Source organism: Archocentrus centrarchus, chromosome 8, assembly GCF_007364275.1.
Source record: "Archocentrus centrarchus isolate MPI-CPG fArcCen1 chromosome 8, fArcCen1, whole genome shotgun sequence".
NCBI lineage: Eukaryota > Metazoa > Chordata > Actinopteri > Cichliformes > Cichlidae > Archocentrus > Archocentrus centrarchus.
In genome coordinates, this window is record NC_044353.1 from 22,847,566 (window position 1) to 22,861,273 (window position 13,708).

At 39.5% G+C, this 13,708-nt stretch overlaps 1 protein-coding gene across 2 annotated transcripts; it reads left to right on the forward strand.

Annotated features, from left to right (window-relative positions):
• The first annotated feature begins 9,819 nt into the window (after positions 1-9,819).
• LOC115784134 (uncharacterized) lies at positions 9,820-13,423 on the forward strand. Of its 2 annotated transcripts, none has more exons than XM_030735240.1 (13): positions 9,820-9,943; positions 10,151-10,260; positions 10,569-10,712; positions 10,801-10,840; positions 10,985-11,032; positions 11,152-11,257; positions 11,808-11,882; positions 11,989-12,078; positions 12,186-12,242; positions 12,336-12,389; positions 12,726-12,806; positions 13,111-13,204; positions 13,292-13,423. In XM_030735240.1, exons 1-13 carry the CDS (start codon positions 9,877-9,879, stop codon positions 13,334-13,336), a joined length of 1,011 nt encoding a protein of 336 aa, XP_030591100.1. In that variant the 5' UTR covers positions 9,820-9,876; the 3' UTR covers positions 13,337-13,423. The 2 variants fall into 2 exon arrangements, with proteins under 2 accessions (XP_030591100.1, XP_030591101.1); XM_030735241.1 differs by having other exon boundaries at positions 11,182-11,257.
• Positions 13,424-13,708: the final 285 nt, after the last annotated feature.

The following is a 13,708-nucleotide window of genomic DNA, read 5'->3' on the forward strand; positions in this document are numbered from 1 at the left end:
CATGGTTTTCAGCCCTGTTTTGTTTTATAGCGCTATAACTAAGAAGCCTTGTTTCATTTCTGAGCATATATATATATATATATATATATATATATATATATATATATATATATATATATATATATATATATATATATATATATATATATATATATATATATAGAGCTGGTATTGTGACAGCTCCTTGCCTATCTGTGTCTGCCTCACTACTTGTTATTGTCTAATGTTTAGGTGTGTGTGACTGAGCTGAGCTTACACGCCCTGTCAAACATGACATCTCGTTTACACTGTTGCTGGCCTGCTCCTCTCTAACCCTTCAGCCCTAATGGAAATGAATGGGAGTCAACAAGCAGAGGCAGACTCCTCTCTGTGTTCACATTACTGAGGTCCGGTCAGAAGGGCCTCGCTATTTGCACTGCCACGATTGTTCACACAGTAGGTCAGCGCTGTGTTCATTTCGAATGAGAGGGGGTGTATTTGTACTCTTATCTCAACAGGTGAAAGCCATTATTGTCCGCACGCTTCACTGTGAAGGAAAATTAAAACCACTTTCTCCCTCTTCCTCATACTTAACTTTGGGGAATTCCTTGATAAGATTATGATTTTGCGAAATTGGACAGGAGCAAAAATAGCAGGGTGGATGCTGATGCGGATCCACATCAACACAGAGATAAGTGCGCTGGGGAAGGCACGTAGCTCACCTGCGTATCTTTTTTGTGTGAGAGGAAAGGCTGTGTAGGAGTAAAGTTATCTATGGGGCTTTTTTCTGATAGTGATAACATCATCAAGGCATTCTTAGATTATCCAATTTCTGTTTGCCCATATTTAAAGCAATGAAATAGCCCTTGGAGTCTAATGGAGCTGTGAAATATCTCTTTTCACAGTCCTAATGTAAACTGTCTTTGTTTACTACAAACTAAAAGCTGCTTAGGACTGTAAATAGTGTGTAAAGGGGAACATTTCCTTACACATGAGTTTTTGTTAAGTATTTACCATATGTCTTCAAGGCATTACAGACCTAGTCTCTGGAACTCTGCTGGCCTCTTATCCAGCTGTAGTCCAATTCTTAATAGAATTAAAAATGATTAATGGGCTCTTTTGTGTGCTTGAGTTCAGCCCCCCCCCCCAGCCTCGCTGCTATGTGCACTTTTAAATCTCCTATGGTAATGACAGTGACTGAATGCACAAGCTGTAGCCATTAGGCACATCAAGTCCTGATATGAGTTTATGAAAAACATTACTTTCCCTGTTCCCAGTTAGATAAATTGTCTTGCCTCTCCTCTCGTCTCTCTCTGTGCTCCTCAGGGATTAGGATGTGCCCAGCCATGTTGACTCACTGAGTGAGCTAAGAAATCAACTCTAAAACTGATCCGCAAAGTACTAACGAGGAACTACAGGTAGACAGCTGGGCTGCAGTCACTTCCAAATGTGAAAACCTACTTATGTTTGTGTGCATTCCTTTTGATGCCCAACAGTAAAATGCATGACTTATTTATCACTCAGGCACATATGTACACACAGATAGGGCACATGCTATCTGAACAATGTAATTGTGCCAACTGATGACGATAGCGCCCCTTAGCAAATCCTGGCACTGTTACGTGCTTAACTATACAGTACTGGAGGTCAGATGAGCTATTTTTTAAGTTTATATGAACTGGTAACAAGACAGGGAGGCAAAGAGGGACTTAACCCAATTTTATAAAGGTCTCTATCATAAGAGAATCAAGAAACAAGACACAGCCTCCTGAGAGCCTCGTTTCCTGTTGGTTTTGTAAAATAATAAACAAACACTGGATTCCTCCGTGCCAATGTTACCTTGTTAATACAGTACACACATGATGTAGTATATTTGTTCAAAATCAACAATGTATTCTCCTCCTCAGCTCATCATGACATGCCCTTAAACCACTATTTACCATTTTAAAGGTTATATTATTGTCTTTGTAAAAGTCAGGAAGAGTCAATAGAGTTGAATGCACTGGAAACACCATACACTATAATGTGTGGTTACCTGCAGCTTCTCTTTTCCGAGGAGGAGGACTTTTTAGCCAGTGATCTACCTCTTTCTCATTATCTGTGTCATCTATAAAACAAACCAGAAATACACACATAGCTTTTCAGGTCTGCCAAATCTGACAGGTAAAAATCTGGCTCACAGTCGTAACAAGCGAGTCGGAGTTTGACAAAACATTCTTCAGTAAAACAAACTTATCTAACAGGGCTGAGACAAGACGCGTTGTCAATGGAGATACCAACCGTTTTGTTTATTTCATGCAGCGTAAAGAACGAGGGATGTTAAGTGAGTGTGTGTGGATGAGCGTTCACTTTTTTTTCTCCCTAACTCCATAAGGTTCCCGAAGACAGATTGGAATGTAAAAACAACATCATGGGAGTAAAAACAATAGTCGGGACATGTTGGGTGTCAGCGTCTGTGAGTGCAGTGGAAGGTGGGAGGAGGATCCTGGCTTTCAAGGTCAACAAGCTCAACCTCCTGCAACACACACAGTCGCATGCGGCAGTAATATAATAGTGGCACGACACTCAGCCTCTGTCGGTACATGCAGTCGACTCATGAAACAGCTCATTTATCACTTAAGCACAGTGCAGTATATTACATAAAACTGAATGTACCTTATACAACTAACCTCACTGCTATAGGTCAAGGGAGCTGATAAGACTTAGTGTGAAGGTAACACACCGGGTGAATGTACATCACGTCAGTGCCTTCATTTATGCAATAATATCTCTGTATGAGTTCAGTCTGTGTACACATATACACATTTGCTTATATTTAAGAGCTCATTTAGTCCATGAATCACTCCTTCCATTACACATACCATCACACTCTCTCATATACTCTCCTACACCATACCACTTTACCCTTTATTATACTTCATATGGTGTATGAGAAAAAGATTGCTAAACAATCTTATAAGAGGAGATTACTGTGTGTCAGTACAGGATTAAACAGTAAAGAGGAGGAATTATAATATTTGTGAAGCATTATAGTGTGGACAGTATGAGTGAAAATTAAAAACCTGAGGCGCTGAGGTCACACAGCACTGCAATACCTCGGGGAGCAAATGAAAGGCGCTCGATGGAGCTCAGGAAACTGCTAAGTACAGTGTAGGCCTCTCTATCTTCGTGCCCCAGTGTGTATGTGTGTATCCTTTCATCTATTTTATGTGCATGTAAGTATGATGATAGCTTAGTGGCACTAGTTTAATGAGCAAGCACACAGGCAATATTCTTCTAATTCCTAGTTATGACTGAGGTGAGCTTGTGAGTAATTTGTGTATGTAATACTGATCCACTAGCATCACTTGCCAAGGAAAGCTTGTGTGTACTTGGCAGATTGAGGACACTCATTAGAGTACAGTAAGAAGCTGATATTATATTCAGCAACAGCAGTGACTCATTATCATATCTGTCGCCTTGTCTTATCTTCTTTTGTAATTTGTATCTCTAGTATCTCTTGAAAGAAAAGATCTTTTTAACCGACACTACTGGGCAACAGATGGACTACAAGCACTTTTACAATAGACTGTTTACACTTATTTCATGTAATTGTCGAACAATGACAGTCTGACAGTTACAACTCTGCTCTTTGCCTCTGTCCTATAATTATGCTTCTCCTTCCCCCTTGGTTTGGTGGCAGATGATGACAGCGGTGGAAAAACCATGAGTGAAAACCTCCTGTTGGAAAATGAGGACTGATGGCAGTGACAGGCTGACAACCCCAAGCCAGGAATCACAGCAGCATCTACCTGGCTAGACACTAAACAGCTGGCTAGAAGTGGCACGCTGAAAAATGTTAAAAATGTAATGTGGTTACGCTTAACTTGTTGAAATTGCAAATCACCTGCTTTCACGGGCTTCACCGAACTGAGTGCTTTTCAAACGCCATAAGAGTTGAGAGTGAAAACTGGCGTTTTTTTGACCATAAATATTTGACATGTAAAGGAGAAAATTCACAGGGTGAACTAATAACACAAATGGCAGCCCCGCTCAATCTGAATATCCTGGTAAAACGCTGGAGCCCTGGAATTAAGGCACCTAAATGGCACATATCCTTTGTTAATGTTAATGTGGGTTTTTTTATGCTACTACATGTCAAAGTGACTGCTGTGAAAATGGCCAAGTGGCACATTGGTTTTAATGAGAAACTTTAAATGTGCCTTCTCTGTAGCGCTCTGCTGTGCTACTCTGTTTTTCTCTCCATTCTCTCTCCAGTTTTTCAGGTGAGTGCCTCACTGATCCACAGCACAGTCAAACACAAGGCTTTGCTTATTTAACAATAAGGATCAGCCAAGTGTGAACAGCTACACAAGAGCTGGCCTAACCAAACATGACACTGATAGACATATGGACTTAACTGACATTTTACAGCACACCAGCAGCCCCCTGTTTACAAATCCCTGTCTCCAAAAACTCAATTCATAGTGTGGGCAAGAAACTCAATACTGTTGTGAATCACAGGAAACAGTACAGAGAGCAGCTTCTAAACAAAATTAACCAAATGAGTAATTTGATGTGAATTTCTTGCATACTTTCTCAGGAGTCTACTTAATGTGCAGTGCATGCCAGTGCTTGTAAATGTGCTTGTGTGTGTTTGTCTCAGAACAAATGGTAGTGTTTGTGAAATGTGTGTGTGTGAGGCTACAGAAACAACAGAGGGCAGGATATAAAAATCCTGATTGTTTCTGAGGCATTATCCTTCACAATGCACAGCTTTATCAGAAAGCCTCGATTGCTGTAACAAGACACGCTTGCCCTGGGTTCGCCCAGCCAAATACTAAGAATCCTGAGTTACTACACCAGCGAATCACAAGGGGGGGAATGAAGAAAGTAGAGAAAAAGAAACACAGGGAAAAGGAGAGCAAAGAGTTGACACTAGATCGAGTGAGTGGAGTGAGGGGGGAAAGTGGGAAAGAAAACAGGGAGTAAGGAGGGGAGAGAAATATACAGAGAAAGGCAGAAGTTGAGCAACTTCAACTGGAGGCCATGCCTCAAACAGAGGTTTGTTTTTTGACAGCGATCCCTCTCAGGAGATTTGGCTGGAAAACATATTACAGTTATAGAGCCTGTCCAAGTTGCGCAACATGTGCCTCGGCACCATGTGAACAAAAGCTGCTGTGCATCATGCTGTATGGTGCTTTGACTTTTTCGTGTGTTAAAGCCTATTGCAGCCCCACCAAGCTTTTGTATTAGGACACTGACAGGCCCTCAGGCAGGGAATTACATGTTAGCAAACATCTTTCACACATATAAAGTTTAGCAGCGTGGAGGAAAGATGTTTTCAGTCTGATTGTTTTATTTGTTTCCTTTTATAAGACTTTCTCAGGTTGCTGTGCCCAATCTTACCAAACTCTGGGGAGGGGAGCTGTGGTTTTGGAAGGAGAGAGCTGGCTTACTTAAGGGGGTTTAATATGCATGCATTGTAGAAGGTGGGTTTGGGTGTACACAGTATTGTGTGAGGCCCTGTGATTATCTAGAGTCATATATTCCATTAGCATTTTGATTCCTTGCACACATGAAGAATATTTGTTTAGATTTGCAAATGTGTTTTTAATAATTGTTCATTTGTTGGTTGTGTGTGCCATCATGGAATCACATTGGATGTTTGTGCATTACAGAGCACAGTGATACATTTCTGCCCTGTAAGTAATGAGATGGATGCCACATCTGCACACATATTTCTCAGTAAGGGAGTAAGTATGTCAGTGTGTGTTGATATTGAGGTGTTTTGTGTGCTGGCAAAGTGCAGATTTCCCTCCGTGATATCAAATCTGTCCCAGTGGGGGTTTCAGGCTTCACACTGAGCCAAATGGACAGACTAAAGTTTTGCAGCAATGCCTCTGCAACAAGAGTTCTCCAAACTCTCCTCTCCTTTGGTGTTGCACTCAGAATGAGAGATTATACTTTTTACCATTTTATTTGAATACACCCCTGCTGACTGTGTGCCTTCACTTCTGAAGCCAGGAAAATGGAAAATGGCATGAAAATGACTGTGAAGTTGCACTTTGCTCATGTAACTTAACTAGAAGATTTTTTGCAAGAAAGCCAAAGTAGACTGTATTATTGTGAACATGATACTGTTTTCTTAAAAACAGTTACTCCTGGCCTATATAGTATATACTGTTTTGGTTTACAGCGGGGGTATTTAAAAACCGTTGTGGAGCTATGCAAACACAAGCAGGGTACTGAGCAGCCAGCACTATTGTTTCAGATCTACTCAGGATTCTTGGGACGTTGCTTTGCCTCAGCTTTGACTCCACAACTCACACACCCCATAGCGCACCCAGATTTTGTTTTCAGCTGAGGTCTAGAAGAATAAACTGCAATTTTATTACGCCTAATTCACTTTATCTTTTGCTCTTTAAAACCGACTCCTACAAACCAGAGGCAAAAAACGGAACTACCCTTCACAGAGAAGGAGGAATTTAGTTGAGGGCAGCAAGACGGGAAGAGAGTGTTTATCTCTCTTCACGGCTTTTATGAACGGGACAAGAAGTGAAAAGTTCAGATGGAAGATGAGATGACTCAGAACTGTAATCACTGATTCACCCTGAAAGTCCCGTTTAAACTGTCTGGAATCTACTCAGTGAGACGAGATGCATGGTGTTTATAAGAGCAAGAACCATGTGATAAGTTTGTAGCTTGGTTTGCGTGTTTTCAGACCGTCCTGCGTCATCTCTGTTCTGCTTCGTTTCTGCACGGGCTCCATGGGTATGGTGAGCAACAGCAGAGTAGCAAATCCTCCCACTGTCACTTGATATCTACAGAAAATGGATCAGATGATTGGACAAGTACACTTCTACCCCCCCCCCCCCCAAGGGAGCTGAGCCAAGTTCATTTACTCTCTCATTCATGCCTGTTATGATGCTGTCATCTTTATTCATTAAGGATGTAGTCAAGAGGTGATGAAGAATGATGCAGTGTTAAGCTAGTTAGTCACACCAAACTGGCTAATAAGTACATTTCTTCATCTTCACTGTCATATTAAATTTTTCCACACTGAAGCCAATGTGATAATTATGTATAAGGTGAAAACTAAATAGTATTTTTTTTTCAAAAACACGCATTTGCTGGAATATGCTGGTGAATTATTGCATGTACTAAACAGAGCAGGACAAAAGAGAAGATGAAGAGAGAGAGAGAGAGGGGCCCGCATCGAGTGACACAGAATACAGTCTGTGTTTTCTCGGTGGACCAGAGAAGATGCAGTGCAAATGAAGCATGCTGCACCATGGCAGCCTCTGCTTTATCTTTGCACCGTATGTATGTGTGTGTGTATTTGCATGACAGTGAAATGACAGGGGCCTCTTTGAGTACTCAGATGCCTCCATTGTCTCGTGGTTCCAGTGTGCTGGGAGGACTCCCCAAGATTTCAGCAGGATAACTTTAATGTAGAGTAATTCAAATGCAACAACTTGTGTGGTAAGATGACACAATACAGGGTTCATGCAGCCCACATGACGTGAGCAGTTGTTTGTTGTCTTCTTTTTTTTCCTTTAAGCTTTATTAATAATGAAAACAACCCTCTGTAGTGATTTTATGTCACCTCACAACAGACTGTTCAGTGTGTCTGACCCATTTGACAAGGGCCTCCCCTTGTGTTTAGTGTGCAAAACTACAAATCCAACAGCAGGAGAATTTGGTATTTTAACATTGTATCCAGCCTTTCAATCGACACTGTACAAAATGCTGATAGTTGAAAACTTAAAGAGAAAAGCAATGAATTAAAAAGGTACTCAGAGAGTCCATAGCAGTGATTCACAACCTCAAAGAAAGTGATCTGCACCATAAATTATTAGGTTCTTCCTTTAACCACGCACAACCTTCACACCAAGTTTTACAAAATTTGCCTTCTTGTTTTTTTGGGGTTTTTTTTTTTTTTGAGGGGTAATCTTGTTCACAGACAGCCAGACAAACAAGCAGAAGCAGCCGCCACCATCATCTCTCACCTTGGGGTCAGAATATTTTATAAATCAGGATTCTGAAATGGGATCAGTGACACTTGCAGCGGTAAATAACAGACACTGAGCACTTGTATATGTGCACTCCCTAAACACTTTTATCTTTAGGGTTTCAGGTCACCTGTGGGCTGGAAGGAGAAGTTCTGATCTGGTTCACCTTTTCTCTCAAGTAAAAATAACCCAAAGTCCCAAAGAGCACTGTACATGCAACAGCATGTTAATGAGACATGTTATATCTTAAATGTATCAAAATTCATAGTGGGACACCACATCTTTTTGTTTGTTGAATATTACCACTTTACCACAACAACAATGGCTCAGATACTCCAAATGCATTAGCATGCAGTCCTGTATATTAAAGTATAAAAGATGATTTTTAGTATGTAAAAAAGCTGCTTTAATATTTTTAGCTGTACTATATATACGGCTACAAAAACACTGACACTGTGTAAGAACACAGACTTCTGAGTATTCAAAAGAATGTTAAAAGATGTGTGTGAATCATAGTTATCTAACAAAGTAAGTTTATGAGAAATGCAGATTGGCCTTTTTAGACCCCTTACCCACTGTGCATAGCTTATTCACACTCTAAAAGGGGCTACAGCCTGTCAAGGTGAGAACTTCCAGACATACTGTAACCGTTCTCTCTCAGCAGCAGATTATAAACACCACAAACCTCCACTCTTCACGATTTTTTAAATCATTTACAAGACACCGTTTCCCTTTTTTGTGCAAAACAATCCCATGTGTATTCCCAAATGTGTTACAGTCTCATTTAATGTTCACGTGGGTCTGTGCTTTGTGTCAGTGACCATCAGGATTAGGTGATGTTTCATAGCCTTTGTTTAATCTGGTTTTTACATGAGGCTACAATATGACTTGTTCACAGTATTTTGCAAAAGGAAAATGGGAAATAGGCACTGCAATGTATTGAAACGTGCAAACATAAATAGAAATAAAGTATATCTGGCAAAAACTGAGTTTGAACAATTTTAACAAGGTTAAAATTGTTCAAACTCTTGGCTGCCTTTTACTGCATGATCTGTTAAGCTGATCCCATGCTGCTTCAATCATTTTGAGGTCCAAGTTCTGGGGAGACCAATCCATGAGTGATAGTGTTCCATTATGTAATTTTCTATGCAGCTATGTTTTTACTGGAAGTGTGTTTGGGATCACTGCCAATCAGATGGTATTTCCAAATGCTATTGCATGGTGGGTCAAAATCTGACAGCACTTTTCTGCATTCATAATTACATCAATTTTGAAAAGATGCCCAACACCACTGACTGAAATGCAGCTCCAAACTATGACAGAGCCGCCACCCTGTTTTTTTTTTTTTTTTGCAACAGGCTGCAGGTAACAAAGTGCCTAAAGACACACTTTAAAACTGATTCTTTGTTATGGTGCCTGTTATGTGTAGACACAACCCTGGTTTATACCTTGAGTTGGTGCCTCTTTTATGCTTGACTGATTCATAGTTCATTGTAAATAAATAAATATTTCCTCTGAAAATGGTCAGGTACAATGACTGGGCCGGAAATGAGTGAAAAAGCCGTTTCCAAAGATAATCTGAAAGATTTTCAGAAAGCCTGCAGAACTATTCCTGAGGCAACTTTTAAATAAAATAAAATAAAATAAAATGTGCGTGAACTTTGACGTCTAGCGCGCTACTTGAACTGATTCCGCCACTGCTTTTTTTTTTTTTTTCATACAAGAAACGTTTATAGTTACTATGTTATAAACTTTCTCAAAACAAAACAAAAAAAAAAAAACATCTTCAGCAATCTGGGCACCCCGGTAAAAGTTCACTTTGCGTAAACTGTCACTTCCTGTTTTACTAATCGTAGGTGGAGGTGTTTGCGTTGAAAGTCTCCGACAAAATTAGTCTTAAACCATGAATCCATTCTCGTTCATCTTTATGAGTTTCATAATAATATTATTCCGGGTCCGACAAGCATCAGGTAAGCGAGTTTGAATATGTTTTTCTCATCTGTTGACTTATTTTACAGAACGCTTTCATTTTCGCAATTTTTGATTCTGTGCCATCGTTTCCTTAATGTTTATTTGATGGTTTTTATGTTACTTTCTTGTTTGTTTGCGTTCTGTTTCCTTTTTGTTTAACTTTAAAATGTAATTAATGAGAGGCTGCTCTAATTGCTGCCTCGCAGGATGCCAACAGATAAACGTTTCATGTTCCGACATCAAGACCCCCGACGGATTCAACTTCAAACATGCATCTAGTCCCGAGGGAAGTGAAGTTTACGTCTACGATAACGGGGTAAGTTTTTTTTTTTTTTTTTTTTTTTTTTAAGTTTTTTTTGTCCCCGTTTTGTGTCGTAAAATAAAGTCTTTGTGACCGCGTAGCTTTTTTTCAGTGGAGGAAAGTTTAAGTATTGAAAGTTGGTGGCTTCCTCTTCACAAGGTATCGGTACTGCAGGTCTGACCGATTTAAACCCCCGAGACATCCGTCTCCTCCTCGGGTTCGAACCGGGAATCTTTGGCTTATGAGGCGAATATATAATTGTTTTGCCTTCTTTTCTTTTTTTTGTTTTCTTTTTTTTGTGTGTTTTTTTGTTTTCCCGACAGACGTGTACGGCCTACGCTTCGTTTGGGAATCCGCCCTCCTTGAGCTTGTCAGTCGAAGTGTTGCGCCTGGATAACGGATCGGTCACCACGAAGAGCTGCCGAAATATCACCATACTGGTGATAATTCCCCATGGAGTCATCCAGGTATGTATATTACTTCAATCACTTTAAGCCTTGTTTAACTGTAACTCTAAAGTATTTACCGGTTCCTCTGATAACGGTTTCCTGTTAGGGAAAGGCTTTAGTCGAAGAAACCTGCGTCCATTTTCAAGGCAAGCATACCGCTTTTTTATACTATAATTTCTTCAATTTTATTTTTCCAGCCCCATTATAATTATTTAAATATGTCTTATGTTTATGTAATATACTGCACAAAATCAATCATCTCTTTTTTTTTTCTTAAAATGACACCACAGCTCAAACTAAGACTGACCCCAGTGATTCAGACTTGCTGACCCTCAGCTGTGAGTGGAAGTTTTTTTTTTTATCCTGTACACATATTTTACTTCCTTACAACATAGCTATTGTTAGTACTCTAAACGAATGTGAATGAATTAATAAAATGCTTTCGTGATTAACACAGTTTACATTTCATCCGCCGTTGTTGGGATAGTGGTGACGGCAGCGGTAATTGCGGGTGCAATTGTGATGGCTTGGCGATGTTTCCAATCCAGGAAAACAGGACTAAAGTGAGTTCTACTGCGTGTAATAACAAACTATTAATGCCTTGTTACACATTTACTTACAGTGCCTTGTATTATAGCTTGTGTTTCCGGGTTTATAGTCCACCCACTCACTTGCTTATGTCTCCAAAAGAGGGAAGTGGGAGAAGGAACAAGAGCTGTCTCACTTTTATCATACTGCATGTTTCAGCTCACCAGAGAACATAAATGTGTTTAAGTTACAGTCCAGTCCTCTTCAGTGCCTCCACATTAACAAGTCGTACAAATGGATGAATTTGAAAATTTAAATAGGGATACGTCATTGGCAGTAATAATTCTACTTTATTCAAGACTTTCCATTAAACTAACTCATTTAAACTTGAAGCATGTTGATGTCGCTGGATGCTAATTTGTTAAAATACTTCTTTTACGACCCCTGTGCAGGAAGTGACATTTTATTACAGCTTAGTGACATTAAATGCATCCACTGAATTGCTATCAAGCTTTAATTATTGCTTCTGGTTTCAACTTTTTGTTGTTCTTTTCAACTTTATTATTTATTCTTTGTCATTCTTAGCTCTGACGGGGAGCCACAGAGAAGTTGTGAAGTTCATGAGTGGAACGACACAACTGAAAGTGAGGAAGTTCACAGGTTAGATTGCCACTTTAACAATAAAATATTATCCACTAAGACCTGTTTTTCATATATTTAATCATAACAATATAAAGTCTGCTAAAAGCTGCCTTTGTCTCCACAGTATTCACATTATAGAGGCTGATGCCAATACTACTCAGTCCTCCAGTCTGGACCGCAACTTGAGCAACGAGAGACTTCAGACAACTAAAGAGTGAGAATGAGAATTTGTTCTTTTTTTGTGTGTCTTGAGCCTATTTTGTTTTTTAAGTTTATGTCAAGTTTTATTATTGCAAGCTTTTCTTATCATTTGTTTCGCAGTGGGGACACAGGAGCCCACAATGCCGGCAGAATCTCTCGTCATCGCTCTATGAACAGGTAAACTTTAGTCTCTGGCTGTGCTGCAAGTTTTTATGATCAGTTTGTAGTTTTCCCGTCAGTATGTACTATTATAACACCTGGTGTCTTCAGGAACTTGAGGGAAGATCCAGGAGGAGTGGATAGCAACAAAGGACAAGACATTAGGTAATGATCGAAATCAAAGCTGAACAGATTTTTCCTTTTTTTTTTTTACTTTTACGGTAACTCTTTAAGAGATTGTACTAGCTTCAATTTAGGCTGCTTTCATAATATGATGAAAACAAAGATACCAGTAGCATATAAAGTCCATTTAAACAGCATGCCACCATGCGCTTATAAAGCAATGTAACACAAGCCAATAAAAACTGGTACACTAGACAGATTTTACAACAATTATGCATACACATGCACCACTTTGTAGTGATTTGAGTATCTTACCCTGAGGCTTTATCACGCCCGTTCGGTAATTGATAATTGCTGCGAATGCTTCTTCATCTTCAGTGAACTGGACACTGGAGATGCTGCTGGTAATCACGCAGAGGAGGATGAGACTGAAGGACAACCGCTGCTCTCCAATCAGCGGTGAGGCTGTGCTCGCTTGCTTTGCCACTGCGCACTCGTACAGTAACTGTGACCCAGGAGAAATCTGTGTGATTTTCCAATTCCCAGTCTTCGTCATACCTTGTTTAAATTGGCCTATTGCTGCTATATGTTCTACTGTCTGGACAGACTTTATGAACAGGCCTCCACCTCCACATTCCAAATGTGAAGGGCCGGTCTGAACATCAGAACTTGTCTGACATCTGCTCAGAAAGTGAGCATAAACTGAGCGTTGCTGTAAGTGAGAAGAGGTTCACGTCTTTATCCCTTCTGTTTCTGTATCCAGAGCTGCCAGCTTTGAGATGACAGGCGAGGCTACACCATTGGTGAACAAGGTTAGCTTTGACCAAGACCCAGTCAGCAGGTGCTGTGCTGCACCGGTAAGGAGGAAGATTTCTTTGTGCTTTTCTCTTACATGTTCTTTTTGTTTTATTTTTCTTCAGATTTTTTTTCTATTTTTGTTGCAGGAGACTGACGTGGAGTCAAAAAAACAGCATGAAGAAGCAACATGAAGGAGTGTGAAATAAAATATATTAGTATTGATATTAAAAACAGATAATAATAATAATAATAATAATAATAATAATAATAATAATAATAATAATAATAATAACAACACAGTTCCATTCAATCATATGAATGGACGAGTGTCCAAACTTTTGACTGATACTGTGTGTGTGTGTGTATATATATATATATATATATATATATATATATATATATATATATATATATATATATATATATAAGGTACATTTGCATGCATCTACTTTGGGATCAAGTCCAGCATTTTGTTTAAATTATTTCTTTCTTTCACACTGAACAAACTTAAAACATATTTTTAGCCTAATTTTAGTATTATTCTTTTTTTAAGCCCACTGTGT